Below are 23537 nucleotides of genomic sequence, written 5' to 3' on the forward strand. Positions count from 1 at the left end.
AGTACCAATGCACACCAAAGCAGCATGTTAATATGGCCAAAAGACTGAATAACCTTCAGTTTCACACAAAATCACATGCCTTAATTTCTCAGCTAGTGTGTTTTGATGTGGTTGTATGATCTGTCATGGTCAAACGCACAAGATGTCTGTCATTACACTCGTTGGTGTGATGGGGTCACTGGCTTCCTGCATCCCTCCTTGACCCACTGATTGCATATTCTGCTTTACTGTGCTCACATTTCTTTCCAGGCCAGAACCAATTTCGCATTAAAATAATCAAAAATTCTTATAGGCCAAGATTCTTTTGCGGTCTAATGCTGAAACGTCTTAATATGGCTGGTGTGATCTTCAACATGACATGCTCACTCTGTCTGTGTGCGTTAATGATAGGGAAACCCAATAAACTTCAATAAACTTCTTTATATGCCACACAGCACTGTTGTTAATGGCGCACGTGCTATTTCATTCTGTTGAGCTCCAAAAGGGCTCCTACAGGTGCATCCTTCTTGTTGCAATTTAAATGGCCTGTAGTGTATTTCCAGCTAGGCACAAACTAATCAGAGAAGCCATATAAATAAACAAACAAACCAATAATATTTTAACAGAGAATATTGATACAGGTTAAACAATACCAAGAATTATTTATTCTAACACAATAATAAACATTCACCATTTAAGAATCAGCCACAGTCAATGCTGCTGCATCAAATAAGCAAACTCAACCTCAGTGAACAGCCTCACTTCCAACCATTTCCTCTGAAGAGGCCTGTCTGGTCAGGGGTATATGTGTGTTAGTGAGGCGGGATGATAAGCAAGACACTCGCTCGTGCTTCTAGCACGGTATTGCCTCTAAGCATAAGGCTTTGAACTTGAGTGCAGTCGTCTCGTCGTCCATAGGACAAATATGAAATTTGAGCAGTGATGTAACATTATATAACATAGAAATGAAGGCAAAGGTGTAATGCAAGTCCCTCAAGTGCTTTCAAGAATCTGTACCGGTTGTTTTACGTCTAAAAATTACTCTGAAAACACGCCTTTTAGACATTTTAACTCTTCTAAAAATACTTAATTCAAAATCAAAAGTACCTTTCGGCCCTCAGCGAATTCTTAACGGCTTTTTGTAAACAGACCACACTCGGATATCTTGAGTACTTTTCAAATTGAGTTGTTTTTCCTGAAGCTAGTTAGATGGGTAGACGGGGCCCTTAAAGGATCCTATTACAACTACCAGGGAATGATGACCCCTTACAAATAGTGTGCCAGAATTAACAATGTTTAACTGTAAACTGGCTAACTGCCCTTGAAAATAACTGCAACAAATACTGAAATATTAAGCACAAGAAACTTTTCACAGATGTAGCCTCAAGCCTGGAAACAACAAGTAGTTTGTCCTTGACTTTAGTTTTTGCTGGGCATGATTCAAATAGTATCTAAGTTCACCGGACAAAAAATTAGTCACTACTGGAGAAATCATTACAACCATCATTTAATACAGTGTATCTCACCTCTGGACTTGATAACAGCCTAGATTTGGTTAGGAAGTGAGTCCACAAGGCTGTGTAGGTACATCACATCCAGGTTAAGCCACTCACCGAGGATTCGATTGTGCAATTCCACCAAATTGCAGGGATGCTGAGGTCAGTGTTTTACCCGCTGTTCCAACATATCCCACAGATATTCAATGGGGTTCAAGTCAGATGATTTTGCAGGCCAATCGAGATGTAATAGGGTGGGGGAGTGTTCATAAAACCAGTACCATATGCGTCCAACCCGATGGACTTTGCTGCTGTCACCTTGTGAAATCGGGGTATCAATTACATTCTCATCATGCAGATGTTGACTGAAAGGCAACACCTGATCATCCAGAATGTTTAAATAAACATGTTTCATGTTAGTGGTCACCGCAGTGAGCGGGCCCAATCCATGATAAAAACACTCCCAAAACATCACAGATCCACCTTTGGCTTGAACCTGACCTTGCTCACATCCAGGATGAAATACTACATTTGGCCTTCGGCGTACTAGACAACATGCATCATTGGAATACAAGCAAAAAACATGAATCGTCACACCACATTATGTTCCACCAGTCAGCTACTGTCCATGTTCGATGATTTCTAGCCCTTTGAAGATGCGCAACTTTATATGCCTGTTGAGCAATGGCCTCTTGTGAGGTGACAGACTCCAACTGTTCATTGCATGCAGTTACTGTTGCAATGTTCTCTCGCTAACAGGTTGGGATGGACTTTCATTCACTGACTGCAGCAATTCCTGTGTCAGGTTTGGAAGCAATTTTAATTCACAAGATATGCACGGCCAAACATGATTGTCCCTTTTTGCCACTCTGTCACATCCTTAAATCTACTCATGTTGATGTATACCAGGGTTGCAGTTTTTACGGATTTTATCCGTTTTCACTGATATTTTGGAGTTACACCGGATTAACGGATAAGGACTTCGAATCACGGATATTTTAATTGACGAACGCACAAACATAAATAATTACTTACTGCTCCCGCTCCACTTCATAGATAACATGTCATCAAGAGACACTTCACTTTGCTACGTCGTTTCATTTTTTCTATGATGATAACAATTCACGCTCTACCTTTTATGTCTGGAAGCATTTTTTTATTTCACGAATGAAAGTATACCGTGCATCGTAATATCTATGACAGTTGTTTTAGACACCGTGTTATGTTTATCTCTTCTGTGCTATGATGCATTCGTGCATGTAACGGAACACGCCCGTAATATTTGTGCGAAGTGATATCTGTGACGGTGTTTTTACAGTCTGTGTTGTTATACCATGCAATCACGATTTCTATGATGGATTGACGGAGTGTTTACAGTTTGTTGTTAATTTTAAAGTAATTGTTACGTACAAAAAATTCGGCTTGCATCTTTGTGGAGATTGTAATTGAAAGAAATGGAAAGAAAACGCAAGGCATCTCCAGATTGAACGCTGTACAAACAACGATATAAAACGTGAGTGGGAAGTAGAATTGAAGTGGCTGAAACCCGGTAAAACGGTCGCTGTTGTTTAGAAATGCCAATGTTGAATGCATTGTTGCACTGCCACAACAGGACCAAAAATTTGGGGCTAAAATTCAAACCCACTGATGAGCTGAGAAAAAAAAGCTAGGAACCTGAAGAAGTGAAGCAGTTGGAGTGTTCAGGCAAGAAATGCCTGCAAATACGTCATAGTCTGCGTGTATATTTTTAAAGTGATTTTTGTGAGAACCTCATACTGGTACTTAACTCTTTACATGTAAACTTATCAGTTTTTTATTTACATTCATTATTATTATTTTAAAGTAGGCCTATGCAACTGGAATGAAGGAAAGGCTGATTTTTGAAGAAATATGCTTATAATACTTTGTTTTCTCCTGTGTCTTAGCTGTAAAAAAAATGTTGGTGCAAATGAAAAACCTGTTTACAGAAATTTTCTTCTTACAGGATTTTACAGGATTTTTTATGGTCTAATACAGGATTATATAACCATTCTTGGTGGCATCCCTGATGTATACTGTCTGCTTGAAACATCAATGGCTCACTGATTGCTACTGCGTTATGCTCATATAGAGGCAGCATGTGTGCGCTTCAGTACAGGACTCGTTCGTTCTCTGCGCCATCTGTACAGGTAAAATGATTTATCTGAGCATACATACTAAGGTGCCTAATTTTTTGTCTGGTGAGCTTATTTACCTGTGTTTAAATACAAAAAGTATTTTTAAATAAATAAAATTTACATAAATGTACAGTAGGACTTCAAATGAAACATTTAAGAATTATTTACATTGGAGTAGAGATGCACAAACTATGACAGCAGCAGAATCTTACAATTTGGGTACTGGACCAACACAAAAAATAAAACGAAACACAGTTTTTAACTCTTTGAAAATTGAACTGTATGGCTGTCAATAATGATGGTTTAAGTTCTAATGTACTGTACAAACTACAAACATAAGAATAAGCGTACACACATTTCCAATTTCGAAGTTTTGTCTCATGAGCATGTAGAGTGACGCAGATGCTTGAGAGCGAACCGTGGCCATGCTGGAACTACAGTGCTTGAGCAGTCGCAGGCAGAGATCAGCACAATGCTCTGTTTCTTCGTCAAACAGCAGGTTGGGGAACTGGAATCAATTCATGTTATTAATTAACACATTACAGTTTAGTGTTACATCTTGTCTATTAAGCCATTACAGATGAAAACATATAACACACAGAACAGAAAATAGGGAAGAAATCAATCATGGTTGAGATCAATAATGGTTCATGGTAAGGAGCCATTCCAGTATTGACCTGGAATAATTTACAGAAACTATGGAAAACTAAAACTAAGATGGCTAGATCAGGATTCAAACTCAGCTTTTCCCGAATGTGTGTCCAATGTATCATCACTGTGCCCAGCAAAGTTTGTTGGGATAGATCCAATGCCTCGTTGATTCAATAAAACATCATCAGAGTTTGTACTCATGAATGCCAACAACAGAATGAAATTTAAAATTCTTGGGAAAAAAAACATCACTGACTTGGCAATTTTTAAGGTACAAACTTTCATAAATTGCCTAGTAATGTTTGGATGATTGGTGAACAGAAAAAAATAATGGCACAGATAAAGAAAGCATTTTATATATATAATAATTATGCCTGTGTGAATATTCAAATATAAATATGAATAATAACCTGTTCATATTTGATTCAACCTCCTTGAATACTAACACTTCGAAACAACGAATGTTTGTTTCCTTACAAATATTTGACATGTCATACATACCTAGAGATGGTGATTTATAGCATTTAAAATAATAACATTTAGCATTTTGAATTTGAAATTTAGCATTTTGTAGCATTTTTAAAAACAAGATTTAGCCAATTCTCTCATTTTACATTACTGAAGAAAAGTATATTTTTAAAAAAGAAACTGTTGTGACAATAAGATACTTGTGCTGAATACGCCATAAAATGATGGTTTCTTTTGATACTGAACTGAAACGAAATACTATCGGTAAATTAATTGTGTAGAGTGAAGACGAATCTACGTTTGTTACCTTGATTTCTCATTTATCTCGGAATAGTTTTAGATTTCGCATTTTATAGCGGAAAAAATATAATTTAGCATATTTTCGCATCTATTTCGCAAAAACAAAAAATCACCATCCCTATACATACCTCAACGTTCACTGTTGAGGTTAAGCCATTTGTGTGATATAAATACCCTATTTTAATGTTTTAATGGGCCTTCATATTCAAGAACATGAACAATAAGCAACATTTTAAACATGCAACAATTATTCAAAAATTTTAACTACTACTGTCTTGCTAAACAAAAAAATTGAGTGAACGATAAAAAACAAATCATATTTGTCATTTCAAACTTGAAAATCAAATATCATTTGTATTGATTTCATCACACGAAATATAGTGGAAACAAGCACCAAAACTGGAGGAAAAAAATTAATAAACAACAACCATGGACTACTACACCACAATACATGGACACTCTATTGCAGTGGCCAATAAAATAAGAAAACAACATAGTTTCAACGGTGCATAAATCAATAGTTATAATCAATCTAACACCATGTGAAACAGTAGCAGCTTCCTTGCTGTATCTATGATGAAACAGACATTGCGAATCAAAAATATACATATAAAAAAACACGCAAATAATGGTTTAAGATTCCAGATGAAATTAGCACAAATTGTGTTTATAATATTGCTGAACCAAAAAACAATTTACTCGACTGTGATAACAATGAAAACTCGTGAATAACTAGGTTTAAGTATGTAAATATGGCTCATTTTATTTGGGGATTCAGCATTAAAAAAATTCAATTTTTTTGTGAACTGGATTGCATTCGATTTCACAGTATTTTACCATCTGTGAAAATTTTATGGATCAACATGTAGAGTAGCAGGTACTGGTTGATTGGTTAGGTTAGGTTAAAATAGGTTAGCTGTATAATTGAAAACAGTTTTATTTAATAATTTAAATATTTAAACAAACATTTTCCAGAAGTTGTTAATGATGTGAAAAACATTTCTTAAACTGATTCTAATTCTCATTCTAACTATTCTAATTCAATATTCATATTCTGAGATAATTTGTTATTCATATTCGTATTGAATTCAATTTAAACTAAAAAACTGATATTCGTAAAGGCATAATATTAATGTAACTGTTTATTACTAGACTCACTGTGGCATAGAGCTAAGTTCATATACTTTTTAATTTAGTGTTTAACCGAAATAAATTATTTTTGCAAATTTTTGCTTCTGCAAAAATCTACGATTTTTGTACTGTTGGCAGTCATGTAACTATAAAACATTTTGTAGTGCATATTTTAAAAACTTTATTGAAATTTTTACCTTTAATCTAAAAAAATGTGTTTAAAATCTAGGGGCTGAGAACAAAAACCAGGTAAGTGACAGAATACTCAATTCAAGTAAATGGCTATTTAAGTCTAGTATTTCACACTAAATTATAGACCTATGTTACAAGTGTTATTGTTTATTACTATAAATAGACAACATATACATAATTATCAACCCGAAAAGAGATGGTTACGCACATGAGAAAAAATACAATCGAGGTTTATATATTAGTTATCTGCTTGTGAGTACTATACAAGTTTGAGCAATTATAGGTGACATTCTGTACATAAAACATTCGATAAACTATTACGAATACTTGTGAAAGCAAATCAAGCTATAGTCTATGTTCAAACACACAGAAAAACACACTGATCATCAATGTTTACTGCCTGTACTTAATTTCACACCTCTCCATTACTTGACAAAGCATTCATTGTCTTAACATCACTACTTTCTTGTACGGATTTACTTCTTTTGCAGATGTACAATGAATAGGTTTCTTACTTCCTTTCACATAACATATTACCCGGATGTACTTCCGCCCACGGCGGTATGCAGTTATCAAAGATAGCCTGCGGCTGTAATCACTGCAGCCAAGAACAGGTAAATAATGAAGGTGATTAACAATCACCGAAAACAGTGTGAAAATATTATACAAAAAATATCTGCGGCGAGAAAATATTAGAAATAACAGGAGTGAAATTACAACAATCACAGAAATATGAAATCAGGTTATGTTTGACGGTATTATGTTCAGTCCAATGTTTATATATGCTATGCTGTAGCATGACAGTTCCGTAGTTCGATGGTCAAGTAGTTCATTTAGGATGTAACTTATATAAAAGGATTAAATAATATAATAGCATTAGTAATAATAAATGAATACATAAATAATAATAATACACTTAATCAATAGCTTATATGTCTGTACGCGGTACAATGTAACCGTACTATATATATATATATATATATGGAAAAATGTCTGGAGTGACGATGCGCACATTTACTTAGCAATCAAATGTCTCTTTTGTTCGGGTCCAATATCGTATACACAGATTCAGTCTAGAATTATGATTTACATGTGTTTTTACCTCGGCTAGATCAAAATAGTTTAAGTCGGTAGAGCTTTGATGCTCTCTCTCCCAGACCACTGGGTAATTAAAGTTGTGTGTTATACGAGTGTCAAATTAAATTCACGTAATTAATATTACAATATTTAAGTTTCTCAATGACTTTCTTGAAGTTAGGCCACAAAATAAATTCGTTATGGGCGTGATACGTGTTTCGTATTAACGAAATGGAGTAACAAACACAGTCATATATTACCCACGTATTTATGCACTCCTAGAATCTTTATCCTTTTGGATAAAGCCCTATTAATATACAATGACACTTAAACAATCCGTTTCTTTCATCCTTTTGTGCGGATGCCTATTTCTAAATTGCTATTCTTCAAGATAGTTTTCAACGAAGTCAGATACGTGTCGATTCATTGATAGGCCATTATATTCACTTTTAAAACCTTCTTAATTTAAGTAGTTTAACAATGCGTGCCACATTTAAAATACGGCTCCTGATTGGCCGAGAAATAATAATAGTTACAAATCTTTTAAATTAAATACATCAATTCCGCGCGCAACAATAGCGCGGAATACAAAATCTTACGTTACATTTAAAATAAAGACATTTAGTTATAAAATTTTACATTAATAAACAAGGGGTCAAATTAGCAATTTACCATTACAAGTTCAATTGTTCCTATAGGGGTCCTTGCAATTGCTAGTTCTCAAACGTTCGTTTCAGTCATAGAGCTTCAATTACATAGATATACATTAACAAATCCAAAGAGTTTTCAAATGATAAAAATATATACAGCACGAAGAAATATAAATTAAAATAAATTATTAAATTAATCTGGGCTGGAAATGTACCCAGTTGCAGTACACTTTAATCGATTATTTATTATAAATGTAAATACAATTTGCATTGTACTTCCACTTTAGAATGCATATTATAACCTTCAAAACCTCATATATATTATATGATTTGTTTAATATAAGTGTGCAGTTCTCTTTCCTTGATAATTTATTGTATTAGGCGATGAAAAACAAAATAAAGTTAAAATTAATTACTATTATTATCTACTATTCGATTGTCAGCATTGATAGTGTACAAACAATGCAGAACATATAACTTACTATGTTAAACTTTCCATTTAAGCCACTTTTGCGCTTTTTTGGAGTAATAGCAACTTATACCATAGAATAAATGTATTAGTATAATAATTACATAATTTAATAAATTCTGGGAAATGTACCCAAAATCACCCAGAGTGCATTACCGACAAACAAAAAAAACCACAAAACTTCACAAATATCACAGATATCTGAAGATAAGAGAGTGAAGTGAAATTATATGAGACACAACGCAAAATTACGTATCACATAACGTTGGTACCCTTAACGGCTTGTGAGGTGAACGAAGTGGAAGTGATACATAACACATTTTAATCCGAAATTTTGAAGTGCATGAAATGAGATGAGACGCAACACAACAATAGGTGCATGACATGAGACGAGACATAACACAAAATACATGTCACATATTACAGCATAGCCTTGACGGATGGTTAGGTTCAATTATGTGAGACATGTAGTAACCATTTTAAGCTCTAAAGTATGAGGTGCATGAAATGAGGTGAAACATAACACATAATATGGAACATTAATAGAACATGAGATGAATGCAGTGAGGATGACACAAAAACATATAACACATAACATTAACCATAAGAGTTATGTCTAAGCACAGTTTAAATATTGGATTCGTATTAAAGTTCCTGATACAATAAATTAACAAATCCTGATGGGGGTGCTGTATAAATTAAACCTAATGCAGAAAAATATTTTTATATAAATATTATTTATTACCACTACAGTTAGTATTGCTTGAACTTTCACATGGAGAAACTAACTTTATGTCACACATATAGAATGTAGAACTAAGACAAGTTTATTCACAACGACACTGCCAAAGGAGAATTATCACCAATCTCGTCAACATCTGAGCCGTCTGACATGTCTTCTTCATCACTGCTGCTGTCGCCAGTATTAATAACGAACTGGTCCATAGCAATTTCCATTATGAAATCTTTCTTCCAGTAGTATTCTTCGATGTCGATAACATGCTTCACATAACCTGCCCAATCATCTGTTGTTACCTTCTCTACTGCCTCTGTGGTCAGAGTTTGGAGTGCTTGTAATGAGAGTTCTCCAGTGGTGTTGTGTTCACAAATGTATTTTTTTATTTTCGCCCATGCAAGTTCTATTGCATTTAAATCGCACATGTAGGGTGGCAAACGAAGAACTTGATGCCCATGATGCTGCAATAGTTTGTCTACAGAATATTTTTTTTCTATGGGTTTATGTTTTAGCAACAGCTCGATGAGCACATATTTGCGGGATGTAATGTCGCACTCAACACCTTTCCGTTTCAACCAAGCTACGATTTCACCTTTTGTAGCATACTGTGACGGACACTTGTCTTCTTGCTTCGAATGGTACGGAGCATTGTCCATTACAATTACTGAAGAAGGAGGCAAGTTCGGCATTACTCTTTCCCTCAGCCACTTTTCAAAATTTTCCGAATTCATTTGGCCATGGTAATCTCCAGTGGAAGTTCCAGCCTTAAACAATAAAAGACAGTTTTCTAGGAAACCATTTTCTGATCCAATGTGCACAACTATGAGTCTGTTGGATGCACTACTCCATTTCAAAATACCTTTGATATCCCCTTCTTTTTGCCAACATTTGTCTACAGTTAAATTGGTATCTATCCATGATTCATCCAAATAAAAAATTTCCTTGCCCTCGCACCTTAACTTCCGAACTTCCGTCAAGTACTTGGAACGCCACATGACAATGTCACTTCTTTCAATAAGGACGTCACGTTTGTTTTTGCATTTTTTCCATACAAACGCCATATTGTGTAGCACTCTTCTGAGCGACCTATCGCTCCACTGCCACTCGATCTTCTCTCTCAATGCAGGAATAAGTTTCCTTATTGTTGGAACACTCTTTCTTGTAACATAAAATTCTTCGATGGTATCGCGTATCACACGTTTGTCGAAATCATCAATCTGTATCTTTCCTGTTTTTCTTTCCCTGCGAAAGAACAAACATGTTTTAAGTTAACGATACTGTGAGTACAAATTAAGGGTACATTAAAACAGGCCTGTCAATAGCAAAAGACAGGTAGAGGAATAAGTAGGTACATTATCTTAGGTATTACCACAGTATTTCACTGCTAAAAATATTATCAAAATATAAGTTGTGTGTGTTTCCGTAATCAGTACACCTGTTACGCGTAACAACATTTTCTGGTGAAAATTTACATTTAGAAAAGGGTACATGTTGAAGATAATTTTATTCGCAGGCTTATTCCCTTGCCTTGCATTTGCACCTAGGCAAACCTTAACATGAAATATATTTAGCCTAGTAGGTACTGAATAATATATAATACACGTTGTTGTAATTGTCAAAATAACCACCGCGCCTCTGATATCTGCTTCGAAACACAAATTCAAGATATTGTTGAATTCTTCATCAAAGGGCGGCATTTCACTTAAAGAAATAATAAGTTAAATTGGACAGACAAAACCTATTGTTGGTGTAACCAAGTAAAATGTATAAACGTGTATGTTTGTGCTACCTACTTTACACGTGTTTGTTAACAAAACAAGGTTTATTACATACATAATAATTAGTCGGGTTTGTAAAAAGTACACAATGAAAGTAATTCTCCGCTTATTTACGAAATCTGAAATATGCTTCACATTCCTGTCGGGGCCGCGGTTGTCTAGGAGTCGTCAGTTTCGCATCTGGGAATCGTGCCGGGCGATGTCGCTGGTCGGCGGGCTTTCTCTAGGTTCTCCCGTTTTCCCCGTTCTGTCATTTCGTCAACGCTTCATACTCATCATTTATCCACAATAGGCTGTCAAGACCTTACTTGTTAATAGCGCCCAACTCACACACACCCTAACTGCCCAAATATTTTACTCCACTTTACACTACGTAACAGTAACGTAGTAAAGATATATTTCCATTGTTTATTAAATACTTAAAATACCTGTTTTTTCCTGGCATAGTCTGTGGGTCATGTGGTTGTTCTTTGCTGACTTTGCGAATCCTGACTATGGACCGTTCACTCACACCCGTGTATTTTGCTGCTCTTGCTGTCGGTCTCTGTAAAGGCTCGAGCAGACATTTATTTTTTGCTTCTTCATCACAACACTGCATCACGGTTTTTATTATTTCCCGCTCTCCGCTATGTATAACTTTACCGCGCCTCTGTGAGCTGCCACCTTCGCCTTCCATTTTCGGGTAAACACTGAAGGGCGATGTTTTCCTAACAGCCACTACACGGCTCTCGGCTACGTGGCGCCTGCTTACCCCCTCTTCTTTCTCCTGTCCCGCTGTCCCCGCACCCCCGCGCTGAGACACGCCAAGATAACTGCCGGGCATAGTAAATACGCCTCAACCAACCATCCCTTGTGCAGTACACCAGACTGCTGGTTGTTAGTGCGTATGACGTATGATTAACTCTACATTTGTGACATGCTAGCCATCCTACTTCATGTGGAACCTTTAACCGATGCGATTGCATATCCTCTCAGTGACTGGAGTGTCCCATAGTTTGGTCTCGAAATTCAAATTTGTGCACTATGGTTTGCGTCTGTAACATTGCAGGGTTGTGTTTCCGGAATAAAAACAAATTGTTTATTTGGGCATTCCCTACCACCCATTAAATTTATGCCCACCAATTTATAAACATCCTGTATACATATCATAGCGATAAAAAAATTTAATTTATATCTACAATTCTGAGAAAACATACTTGGTAATTTTATTTCATGTGTTTACAGTAAAATAATTTGAAATGAATTCCTCCGTTTGAAAGTAGTGCCAGTGGAGTGACGTCAGGCACTGCTTGAGCCAGTAGCTGGTGGTCATGGCGCACACGCGCTCTGGCGGTGGCTGAGTGCTGTGGAAGTATGTGGGACTGACAATTTATGTGTGGTCACTGACGGACACGGGATATCCAACATGTTGAGGGGGTCATTGGGAGGTCTGTGGCAGTTATGGTGGACGAGTGTAACAGTTTAGGCGAGCCAGTATGCAATGAAGAGTCTTGGTGGTTGCCATGACCAGGCTTGGGCTGGCAGGAAACAAGTTACTGAACTATCCACATCCAACGATCCTGAGACAGCAGTTAAGTCGTCAGGTCCACAACCATAAGGGTGGACTGTGTGGCTGCGATGAACGTGATATTGTTTCATATCATCGAGAGAGAGCGATGCCCGGAACTGCTGTGAAGGAGCTGACCGTTACACCACGACACCGTCACGCCAAGGAAAAGTCCAATGGGGGACCAAAGACGGGTGACGTTACCGACAACAGTATCGGCTACAAAGTAACCTGTGCAACGGGTGCCCAGAACACAATAATATTAAGGTGGGATCCATTCACAAACTTGCAAAAACCAGAGACGAACAATTAAGAGGCTAGGGATTTTGTTAAAAGTATTCCTATATTGTTGCAGTTTAAATGAGGTCTACAATAATAATTTTACTTCATTTGTTCCATTTTCGTTGTTTTATTAATCCAAAGGCAATTTAAAATTTTTCTTTTTAATTAAGTTGTTTCGCCTGAGTGGGTATAAATTTATGATATGTTTGCTTAAAATAATAAAATTTAATGTAAAAATACTTTGTCCATCATTTTAACTATGATTTTCAGGTTTCTCTGCACTTCTTAAAGTTGTGACCCTGGATTATGGAAAGTTGGCTCTGTATATATGTTTACCACATATAACGATATAACTCAATAAATATATTAAATAGTATAATTAAAATTCAAACACTATCACACTTTCCTATATCAATAATGCTATTAGCTCTAAATTTATATAATTAGTTACAAAATTATGCTTGGAAAAATGATATGGAAGTATGAGAATGCACATGATTTTTAATACCTTACAGATGAAGCTCTTAAACAAACTTAAAATTAAAGACCATCCAAAATAAGAGTAGGCCTTGTATCTCTATATATATATATATATACCTTAAAAACCAGTGAGCGTTGAGTTGCAAACATGTTCTGCAATACACAAGTGCTCTGGTTTCTGCCTAACGCATGGAGCAAAACTTTGAGAACAGATCCCAAAAGGCCTTGCAAACTGTCCAACTGAGATGCCATCTGTTAAAAAAAAGAACAAAATTAGTGACGCTCTTCAGTAGTTAGAATTACACAAGTGGACAGTCTTCACTTAATGATTAATTTAATAATAAATGATGCAGTATTAGTGCTAAAAGAACATAAAGTTAATGTGAGCTGAGCAGAACTATATAATGCTGTAATTTGGACAGGCCCACTAAGTATGATTTAACTAAAAAAATAATTTAATAAGAATCTTTCCCAATTCAGTTTACATATCCTACAGAAAAAAAAATTTTCAAATGCACAATAAACAGAATTAATTACTGCAAAAGTTTTCAATAAAAGTGCACGTGAAAAAAACAATTACTTGAGTTTGCAAAATTAATGTTTTTAATATTTTTATAACCAATTAAAATTTAAAATTTTACATGAAAGAAAAGCTGTTTAAAAGTATTAAAAAAATACTATGAAAATACAAAATTTACAACCTCATCAGTTTCTTGACCTCCCTCAGCCATTTATTGTGACTATTATTTCTAACAGAGAAAAGATTTTAATAGTTTATATTTTGACTAATTTTATTAAGAAAAATTTAAGATTTCTTTGTTATTGTTTTAATAAATGTTGTAGATATGGCACTTGCATTGTGCATAAGAATACAAAAATATTCAAATTGTGGCACATAACTGGGAACACCGAAAAATGGTGATGTGCAGAATTCATGAAAACAAAAAAAGAAAACAAAAAGAAACAAGATTTATTGTATTGTTTTCAGTTTTCATGAAAATTCAACAGTTTTGCAGACACACAAAGTTTGGCAGGAAATACAATTTCCATTACTTGAACGACGCCATTTTTGAAAACATCACATGGTACGTAACAAAGGAAAGAAACTTTAGTAACAAGTAGTTTGATATCTAAAATTTAATGTTTTCTACAAGAACGCCAATCAACAGTATTTATTTCTTTATTTTTATTTTTACATGTCTACCAACAGCGAAGGGCCAAGGTGGTAGACACCATATGCAAGCAAAAAACATGATACGTTTCAATTTGTGCTGTCCATACAACATAAAATTTAAAAATCTCTTATCTTAGTATCTTCAGTTATCTAGTGGCACTTAAAAAATTATGTTATTTTTAATGATATCTGGATTCATTAAAAATGATTTTTGACGTGACAACGTCTAATAAATCTATGAACGCCGGCTGCATGCACGAAAAAGGATGACTCATTGTCCCGTTACGATCATTGTCCCATTACACTCATTGTACACTTGCGCCGCATCTATCACTCTTCCACTCGATTGGAACCACCATCGATTTGACTTTTTCGAGGCACATTAAACTTGAAACACTCCCATTCGTTTCCTACTTTTCCTATCATCGTCCTATCCTTAACAGAATAACACAGATTGGAAGAAGTTAAATAGCAAACATATATAAAAATTATAGTTAAAATAATCTGTACGTTAAAATAATAAACATATTTGAATTAATGAGTGCAAATAAAAGTAAATTTATCAATTAAATTATAGATTTCATTTCACTGATTCTTTTTATCCATACAAAATAGTGATAATTCAATAAAAATGATTCAATTTTATTCATAAATGTATGCAATAATTTCATCACTGTTTTGTTATGACGTCACGTTAAACTATCGTCCGTAAACCGACTTTACAGACAACCAATTTTTTTTTTTACATGCAGTGATAAAAGTTTACCCATTTAAAAATGTGGGTTTTGTTAAGAGGTAGCAGAATGTAAGTTTCTTGTATTTTTTATTTTATTTGATCATTTCTTAATGTCATCATTCATATTTGTGAAAGAGTTGTTGCTAAGAAAGAGATCCAAGTGGGTGTTATCAACATAGTTAAGTTGAAATGATAAAGAATTAGAAAAGGACAGACAAGGGAAAGTCCCTGACTATATGTAACCAAAAGTTTTTCATGTATTGTATAGTGTAACAGGATTGGCTGATTCTTTTAAGTGTGTTTAAAGCTTGAGTGAGATTGGTCATGGCGTCACGTGACCACCTCTTTCCTTCATGGATGGAGATAGCAGTCAGGTCGTCTGGTCATCGTACTGAAAGGTTGCGATGAGGCGATGGCTCGGAAAATAAATAATAAATGTAGTTTTGACAATATAATTTCACAGCTGAGTAAAACTTTCCTGGAACGTTTCATAAAGAATTCATTGACCACAGTTGTCGGTGAGAGCTCATCACAATGCAATAATTAACTTTTTATTTGTGTCAAGGATGGAGTTTTCTTTGATTTGTACCATACAGCATAAGTAACCACTGGATTGAATACCGGCAATAAGTCTTTGTTTCCAATGGAATTTGTTACCATTTGAAAGGAACTGTTTTATAAGCAGTGAATTTTGTTTTTGAAATTTTTTTTGTGGCTAATCAGGAATAAGTGTTTTGGTCGCAAACGCTGCCATTGTGCTCTGAGAATTTCACAGCCAAGGATAATAAAATCAGTGAATGGTTTGAGAGACTTGCTTTCTGTAAAATAACTGTTAGTAATATTTCATTACAGTATTTTTGGTTCCCACAAAAATCTTTCTTCAAGTTTTTATGAGTATATAATAGTCGTGCCAATTAGAGATAGATGAAAATCTGAACTGTTATAATTTTTAATGCATAGGCTCTGGAACATCAATTTGAAGTTAATATAAGGCAAAAATTAACATTTTGTACCAAATTTTAGAAATAAAAAGAAATTTTTCACAGACATTTTGCCCCACTTTTGTCTTATTTTATCACTGCATCTTGTCAATGATTATTTTTCACTCTAATCAAATTTCAAATAAAATATCACAATATTCACAAACATCTAATATTTTTCTAATTGAATTTTAACATACAGTATAGTAATTATCACACTCACAGGAGTACAAGAAAAATTTATAAAAAAAAAAAAAAAGTAAAATAAAAAGAGAGTAATATACATGGAACCATTACAAAAAGGTGTAAATAAAGGAAATTTAAAAAAAAAAACTGGCAATGCATTTCTTAAAAGGGTAAATTTTAAGTTTGAGAGTTGTTTTGTTGCACTAGTTACATACATAAATTAGAATATTATTAATAATTATTAATCATTATCATTATTTGCTAAATATAAAACAATGTGTGAATATTATTGCAGAACCAATCTAAATTTCTCAATAAATTATCTAAGCCTCACACATGTTGCATTTATTTGTAGATGTGGCCAATAAGGTCTGTTGTTTGATGAATGCTGTATTGTCTATCATGCTTAAATAAAAAATTTCAGGAAAAACAAACACATTTTCTAAAACAACTTAAAAAATTAAGATTTTAACAGCATGGGGGGAAAAGTGTGTTGGTTCATAATATGTATAAGAAATTCCACAAATTTTTTGATTCCTCTGACTTTTCCGTGCTTTTCCAGGGTACACAAAATTACCTGACTTTTCCAGGTTTTCCTTGACCATAGCAACCCTGATACTATAATTACAGTGAATAATACCTATCCAAGTACAGCTTTAAGATAAACTAAGGTTTAAACAACAGGTTTTGAAATAAAGTCATTTAAATTTTTATATACTGAAAATATAATTATCAATTCACATTAACAAGGTGCTTTTGCATAGAATTTCATCACCTGTACAATATGTTCCAATGTGTCCAGGATTATGAAGCTCACTTCTGTGGCCAAATTTCCTTCTATGTGTGCATCTGTCTCCACCTCTACTCGAGGCCTCCCCAACTCCAAATTGGGCCGGTAGGCCATCTGTTCCTTTCGCCAGCGCAGTCTGTCACAAGGCCATCCAGGTGATGGAGGATTTCTCTCTTAAGGAAAGATAAATAATTTTGCAAGCGATAACATTTGTAATTCCTCAAATATGCATGCACATAAAAAAAACACTTTGACTACTGCATATTGATGCCTCATCAGTATCTCATGAGATTGACTTACTAACTCACATGCTATTGCACATTTATTAACAGAGAAAAAATAATAAAAAGTTAAAGTAGATTTCTAACATCTGGATTGTACCTAACATTTTCCCATGACTAAAGAACTAACAGACCCAAAATGATCTTTATTTAAGCCTAGCTGAGAGGATTAATAATTGTATCTAAGCTGCTATGTTTACTCAGAATAGTGCGTGAAAAATTTTTTGTCAGGTGATATTTCACTTTTTGTGTTTTTCCAACTGTATAAAAAAACTAATAATTATATATACCGGTACACTACGGATACAACAAATCAGATTGCACCTTTCAAAAGAGCAATAGATTTCCTGTCACATGATCTTGTTTTTAAATCTCCAAAGCCAGTTAAAAAACTGGCCAATATCAGTTGACATCGACTGGGGCTTTGCCCCTTTAAGCCTGGTCAGACTCCATTCCCTTTGCGGTCCCATGACATCCCAAACAACTCTTTCCTGGCATTTGCACTGCCGACATGTACGTGTGCATATGCTGCATGATGTGTGTTTGAATGGCGCGCCAAAGACTCAGTGCTCCAAAATTATAAATTAAATTGTAAACATTTATTTTTTATACTAAGAATTCTGTGGCACGGCAGATCGGCCAGTAGGGTAAAATTAAATTTTGCATAAAATAAAGATGACACCGGATATTACCGAGACAGACCTGAGTCCGGCCAAAGATAGATTTTGTTTTAATATTAATTTTTTAACTACTATATGTTTTAATCATTCTAGCAGTGAAAAAGGGCACAATAATTGTATGAGTGTTTTGTGTATCTAGATTTTAATAACTATTGGCAGGCAATCATAAAAACATAATGGTAGTTTGGTTCAGCGCGAGAGACACCATGTAGCCCATGCAGAGAATTTGCTCGCCCTAGTCCTTCGTCATCACTGACCGAGAGAAGATGCACCAGCACCCCGGGGACCTTACCACTTGTAGTCACTGATAAAAAGTTTTCCGCTCATATTATTAGTCATTAAATCTCTTTAAGTTTCTCCTCAGGGCTACTCTCCACAAGTATTTAACCACTGTTACATAATTCTTCTGTGGCCACTTGTGTGGACCACACTGCAACATAAACTTGTTAGTGCATCAGGCTTTTTAAGTGTTTAAGGGACGATGTATATGGGAGCGTGTACCTTCTTAATAGACCTAGACGTGTGATTTAAATGGTGTTCCTTTTTTCTTGTGTCCACGTGTATAACATCTACTGCATGGCGGCATGTGGGACGCCCTGAGAGCCCACTGTGTTAATTCTTAAAGCGTTACCAACACTGAGAGCGGGCCAGGTCTTGGCAATTGGTGTGCGAAATTTAGAGGGTCCGAATCTTGCTCCCACATAGGAAATGTCACAACCAGAGAGGAGTCCCCGCCGGGTCTGTGTGCCCTTTCAAACAGTAATTCTCGTATTAAAGTAAATCAAGCCCTCTAGCCCTGATCTCACAGTTAAGTTTATTATTAGTTTCAAAATTTGAAATTTTAATTTTTTTTTTACATTTACTGGATTTCTTTAAAAATAACCTAAAACTTGTCAAATTTCACCAAAAATTACCTTCTCCTCTTCAAAAAATTTCAAACTGAATGACATTTTCTAACATTTAATCATAATTTTATAACCCTACTACCAGGGGCGCAACAACTAAATTTCCAAAGGGGGGGCAATATACCTTTTTATAAAGAAGCAGGGGGTCCAGGGGTCCTCCCCCGGGAAAATTTGTATTTCAAGGTGGAAAATGGTGCTATTTAAGCAGTTTTATTATCTAAAAATTGATTACACAGCACTTTCTTTGCCCCCGTTGCCCCCACTTCAAGGTTTCAGAGGGGGGGGGGGCAAAATACCCTTGCCCCCCCCCCCCTGTTGTTGCGCCCCTGCCTACTACATTATTTTAATATATAGGTATACAAAGCCCATTAAGAGTAAGTAAAATACCAAAACTCAGACCAAACTTTATAAGAATATATAAATACCTTTAGAGTAGTAAAACATCCTAAAAGAAGCAAACAAACTAAAAAGTTATTACAAAATAATAGTAAATAGTCAAATCAAACTTTAGATCTTGAACACACATATTGATTGTTGCCTATTGCAATAAAATACCATTTGCCTGTATTCTACCAAGCCATTAAACTTGGACACCATATGCAGAACTTTTAAAATAATTCATTAATTAAGATTGGCACAAGATATTTCCTCAGTTTCTATTAATGGAAAAACCAGCAACCAAAAATCTTTAGTTTGAGTACCAAGTCATAGATGAGGTTATACAAATAATGATAATTTTCTCTCAGAAAACTGGTATTAATGGTTAAGAAGTGAACAAGTAAATCTAGAAAGACAGCAAACTGTTGTTTTTATATTTAAGTATTTGAGACAAATGGCTTACAGTGAACTTAGTACCTTATCAGCTAGACATAATTTGCTTACCTTTTCTCCTCATCATCATTTCACTTCGGGCTGAACCCTGCCCAAGAATAACGTCTTCTAGCCGTGACTTGATATCAGATGTTTTACAATAATTTTGAACATTGTTTCTCTTCACTATTTTCTTTCCCTGAAAATAATTTAAAATCAGAATATTAATTAGTACATATATGCACTAAAAATGCTATAAATGATTTGTTATCATTAATAAGTACGTCAAAAAATGTTTTTGTAAATATATTTTCTTATTATATTACTTTTATCAGACTACATACAATTGTGGTAGGCTCCAAGCTACTTAGATAATGACTTAGTGCTTATTAAGGTATGTCATCTCAGAATAAATATTTGGTATAGTGATTTTAAGTAGCCACTTTTTTTTCTGAAGAATGTGTTAACCATGACTACTAAGCAGCAATATAGCAATTTGATTTTCAGGGTTTGTATCAAATTTGTAATTTGAAACAAAAATAAGGTTGATTTATGGAAAAATTTTTGTTTTGCAGCACACACATTGCCACTAAATGAAAAACATACTAACCTCGAGTAATGACTATAATCATCTTCCTTTTCCTTTATGGCTACCGCAAATAAAAAAGGCTGTGTTATTTATTCCCTTGCTATAATACTCTTTTGGCCTTCCTTATTTAACGCATCCCTTCCTTTCCTTAAAGGAAAAAAAAAAGGCCACCACATCCATGCCTTGATGCTTTCTTAATCAAGATGGTGGATTATTTAAAAAAAAAAGATATTGGTTGACTAAACTAAGTAAATTAAAGAAGAATCTAATTAGATACTTATAACACAACTACTTGGCTCTGCCCTATTTAAAATCATCCATTATCTTCTCCACCTGACAGACAAAATAAATGTTGTCTTAACTCACAAGGAACCAAAAACACATGCATGATACTGCTTTAGTCTGTTCTTTTTTTTATCACCTACAGAATAAGTTTTAAGTTTCCGCAACCTGGGAATCGGAACAGATGATAATTAATTGCTGCCAGCTGCTTATCTGTTAAACAGACAACAGTTTCTCCCAGAGGCACTGCAATTTCTTCCTGTCACACTCTGTTAAAATTAAGCAGCATTTACACTATATGTAAAATAAAGTAAGATTATACCATAACTGTAAAAAGGTTTTTTATTTTTTTTTTTTATTTAAGCTGTATGTACATAAAAAGGGAGAGTGACAGCAAGATTATTCATACCAAATTTTAAGACTGTTTTGTGTATTTGGTGCTATATATTTTGACGTCAGTCGGGGCTTTGCCCCATGAGCCTGATCATCCTCTGTTCCCTTTCCCACACCTTTCCTACCCGGCATTTGTACTGTGACGTACGTAGTCGTGTGAGCATTTGAATTGTGCGCCACAAACTACCGCAAGAGGGCGCTTAGCTGCAGTGCGCCGCACCCCTGAATGTAATTTAATAATATTGTTAACCTTTTCCTTTCGTCCCTAAAACAGTGTCACGATGAATTAGTTAAGAGAATGCCTTTTGTTTTCTAATGTAATATTCTTTTTAATAAAGCAAGTGCAAACACAGCCAAGGACGCTCCCTAGCGGGTGACGACGGAACTAATATATAACTTTATTCAAACTAATTTCCCACAAAAGTAATTATTACAGACAGTCTGGTCGTGGATGTGTGTATGATAATTTTATAAAGAGTTCATGTTATTTTCTATAATAACCCGGGGCACGCAATAGCTAAGATGTTAACTGTAATTGTGGTGGGCGCGAAGGGCGCTATGTTATTGCCACGAGCCCTTGTCTCCCCCCCAGTCTCCTTCTACAGCTGGCCGAGAGCGGACGTCTCTGCAGACACCCAGAGGACATCACCGTTGTCTCACCGATAAGTAGTTCTGTTAATTTAAATAATTCAAATTGTTTTCTTCTTTATCCTCGGAGCCTCTCTCGGTCGGTGGGGCTGTGTAATTATTAATTTTTATACTCTCAGGAGTTTTTCACCACCTTCGTTTTACGTAAAAGCTTGAGGTGGCCACGTGTGTGGTCCTCCTCCTCAACTTAAACCGATTCGTGCCTCTGGCGTTTTAACTATGTAAAGGGAGGATTGTAGGAGGACGTGTAACGTATCAATAAAAATACAACTTAATTGAGTCACGTGTCTTTGTGTTCGGGGGGCCACGTGGGTCCTTAACCCAGTCAGTGGCGTGTGGGACGCCCTAAGAGCCCACTGCGGTTAGATAGAAGTGTGCCAGACGCTGGGAGCGGGCTCGGTTAGGAACAGGTGTTGAATTCGAGATCAGGAGGGCTAATACCTCGCCTCACACGGGTCACGTAACGCCCTGAGTAAGAGCCTCTAGCTGGGTCCATGTGCCCACTCACGTGGTGGCGCCCACTATTAACACCACTAGTTTAAAACGTAACAACGGTACGCCCTCAATTTAAACTAATGTTTAAAAGAGAAAAAGCAATATTCCTGTAAACGTGCTTTATAATTTGCACAAAAACCTGTTTTAAGGCCTTTTGAAAAGATGCTTAGCTAGAGGCAATAATTATAGTATGTTTAAATTTCAAATTTAGTTCCACTAGTTAATCTTGCTATTACAAAAATATTTTTTGCTTTCAAAATTTTTGCTTTTTATTTTTTTACAAGCAGCGGTAGTTTGTTAGCTTGCTAAATGTTTCTCAAATTGTTCTAATTTATTGTGTGGTATGCAGGATATAGTAATAAAACACCTACACCAGCACTCAAAGTTATATCTATACTGCAGCAAAATATTTAAATGATTTTTGACTTGACTTCATCTTCAGCGTGGACTTAGAAGTTCATCTTTGACTTTTTTTTAATTGAAAAAAAAAAGTCATAACACAACTGTTTTGTACCATATATTTCATCATGGTAACAAATGATACTTAACATATTATTTGTAAGTTTTACCATCAAATCAGCAAGTTCTTCTGGCAAGCAAACTTTATAAAGGAAGACTGCAGTATGAATTTATCTTTGATGTCCATGCTAATCATAGTATTATATTTGTCATTTTATGCCCTATAATAATTTTTTTGTCTAACTGTTCAAATTATGTCAAGCAAACAATAAAATTAATGTGAAATTTTATTAAAATCTATACTCATTATAAAACTGTGGAGGGTAAAAAGTCAGTACATTGCATGGATTAATGAAGAAGAAATAAGTGAATATGATTCACTAGTCATTTTAGCCAGCAAGCATCCTGTTTGAAAACTGAGCAGCATTAAAAGAAAATAACTTACAGTTATTTATAATTACCTTATATTCAAAACAGAAGATGCAGATATCGAGAACTTCCAAAAGTTGGTGGAAAGAATGAGCTGACAGCTCCATCCACCACTGTTTTAAGATACTTTTTCCCACATTTTTCAGTACCCACAGGAAACATATTAGTAAATTACGTGTTGTCTCACTACTCAATCCATACTTGCGGTTCTGAGGGAAAATGATAAAACAGTTCAGGTTAAACATTTATAACCTCAAGAACAACCAATTTAATTAATTAATTAAATATTATATGGGCTGTTACAAAATT

General features: G+C 35.0%; 1 protein-coding gene across 1 annotated transcript in view; it reads right to left on the reverse strand.

Annotated features, from left to right (window-relative positions):
- Nucleotides 1-23537, reverse strand: part of LOC134529460 (dedicator of cytokinesis protein 7) — a 262141-nt gene that overhangs the window by 48075 nt on the left and 190529 nt on the right. Inside the window, exons 25-29 of the mRNA XM_063363592.1 lie at nucleotides 23261-23437; nucleotides 20006-20132; nucleotides 17243-17430; nucleotides 13509-13643; nucleotides 3987-4139 (exon numbers count right to left, since the gene is read on the reverse strand). Of these exons, the coding sequence (XP_063219662.1) occupies nucleotides 3987-4139; nucleotides 13509-13643; nucleotides 17243-17430; nucleotides 20006-20132; nucleotides 23261-23437 (780 nt within the window). The remainder of the gene's footprint in view (nucleotides 1-3986; nucleotides 4140-13508; nucleotides 13644-17242; nucleotides 17431-20005; nucleotides 20133-23260; nucleotides 23438-23537) is intronic.

Source organism: Bacillus rossius, chromosome 2 (assembly GCF_032445375.1).
Source record: "Bacillus rossius redtenbacheri isolate Brsri chromosome 2, Brsri_v3, whole genome shotgun sequence".
Taxonomy (NCBI): domain Eukaryota; kingdom Metazoa; phylum Arthropoda; class Insecta; order Phasmatodea; family Bacillidae; genus Bacillus; species Bacillus rossius.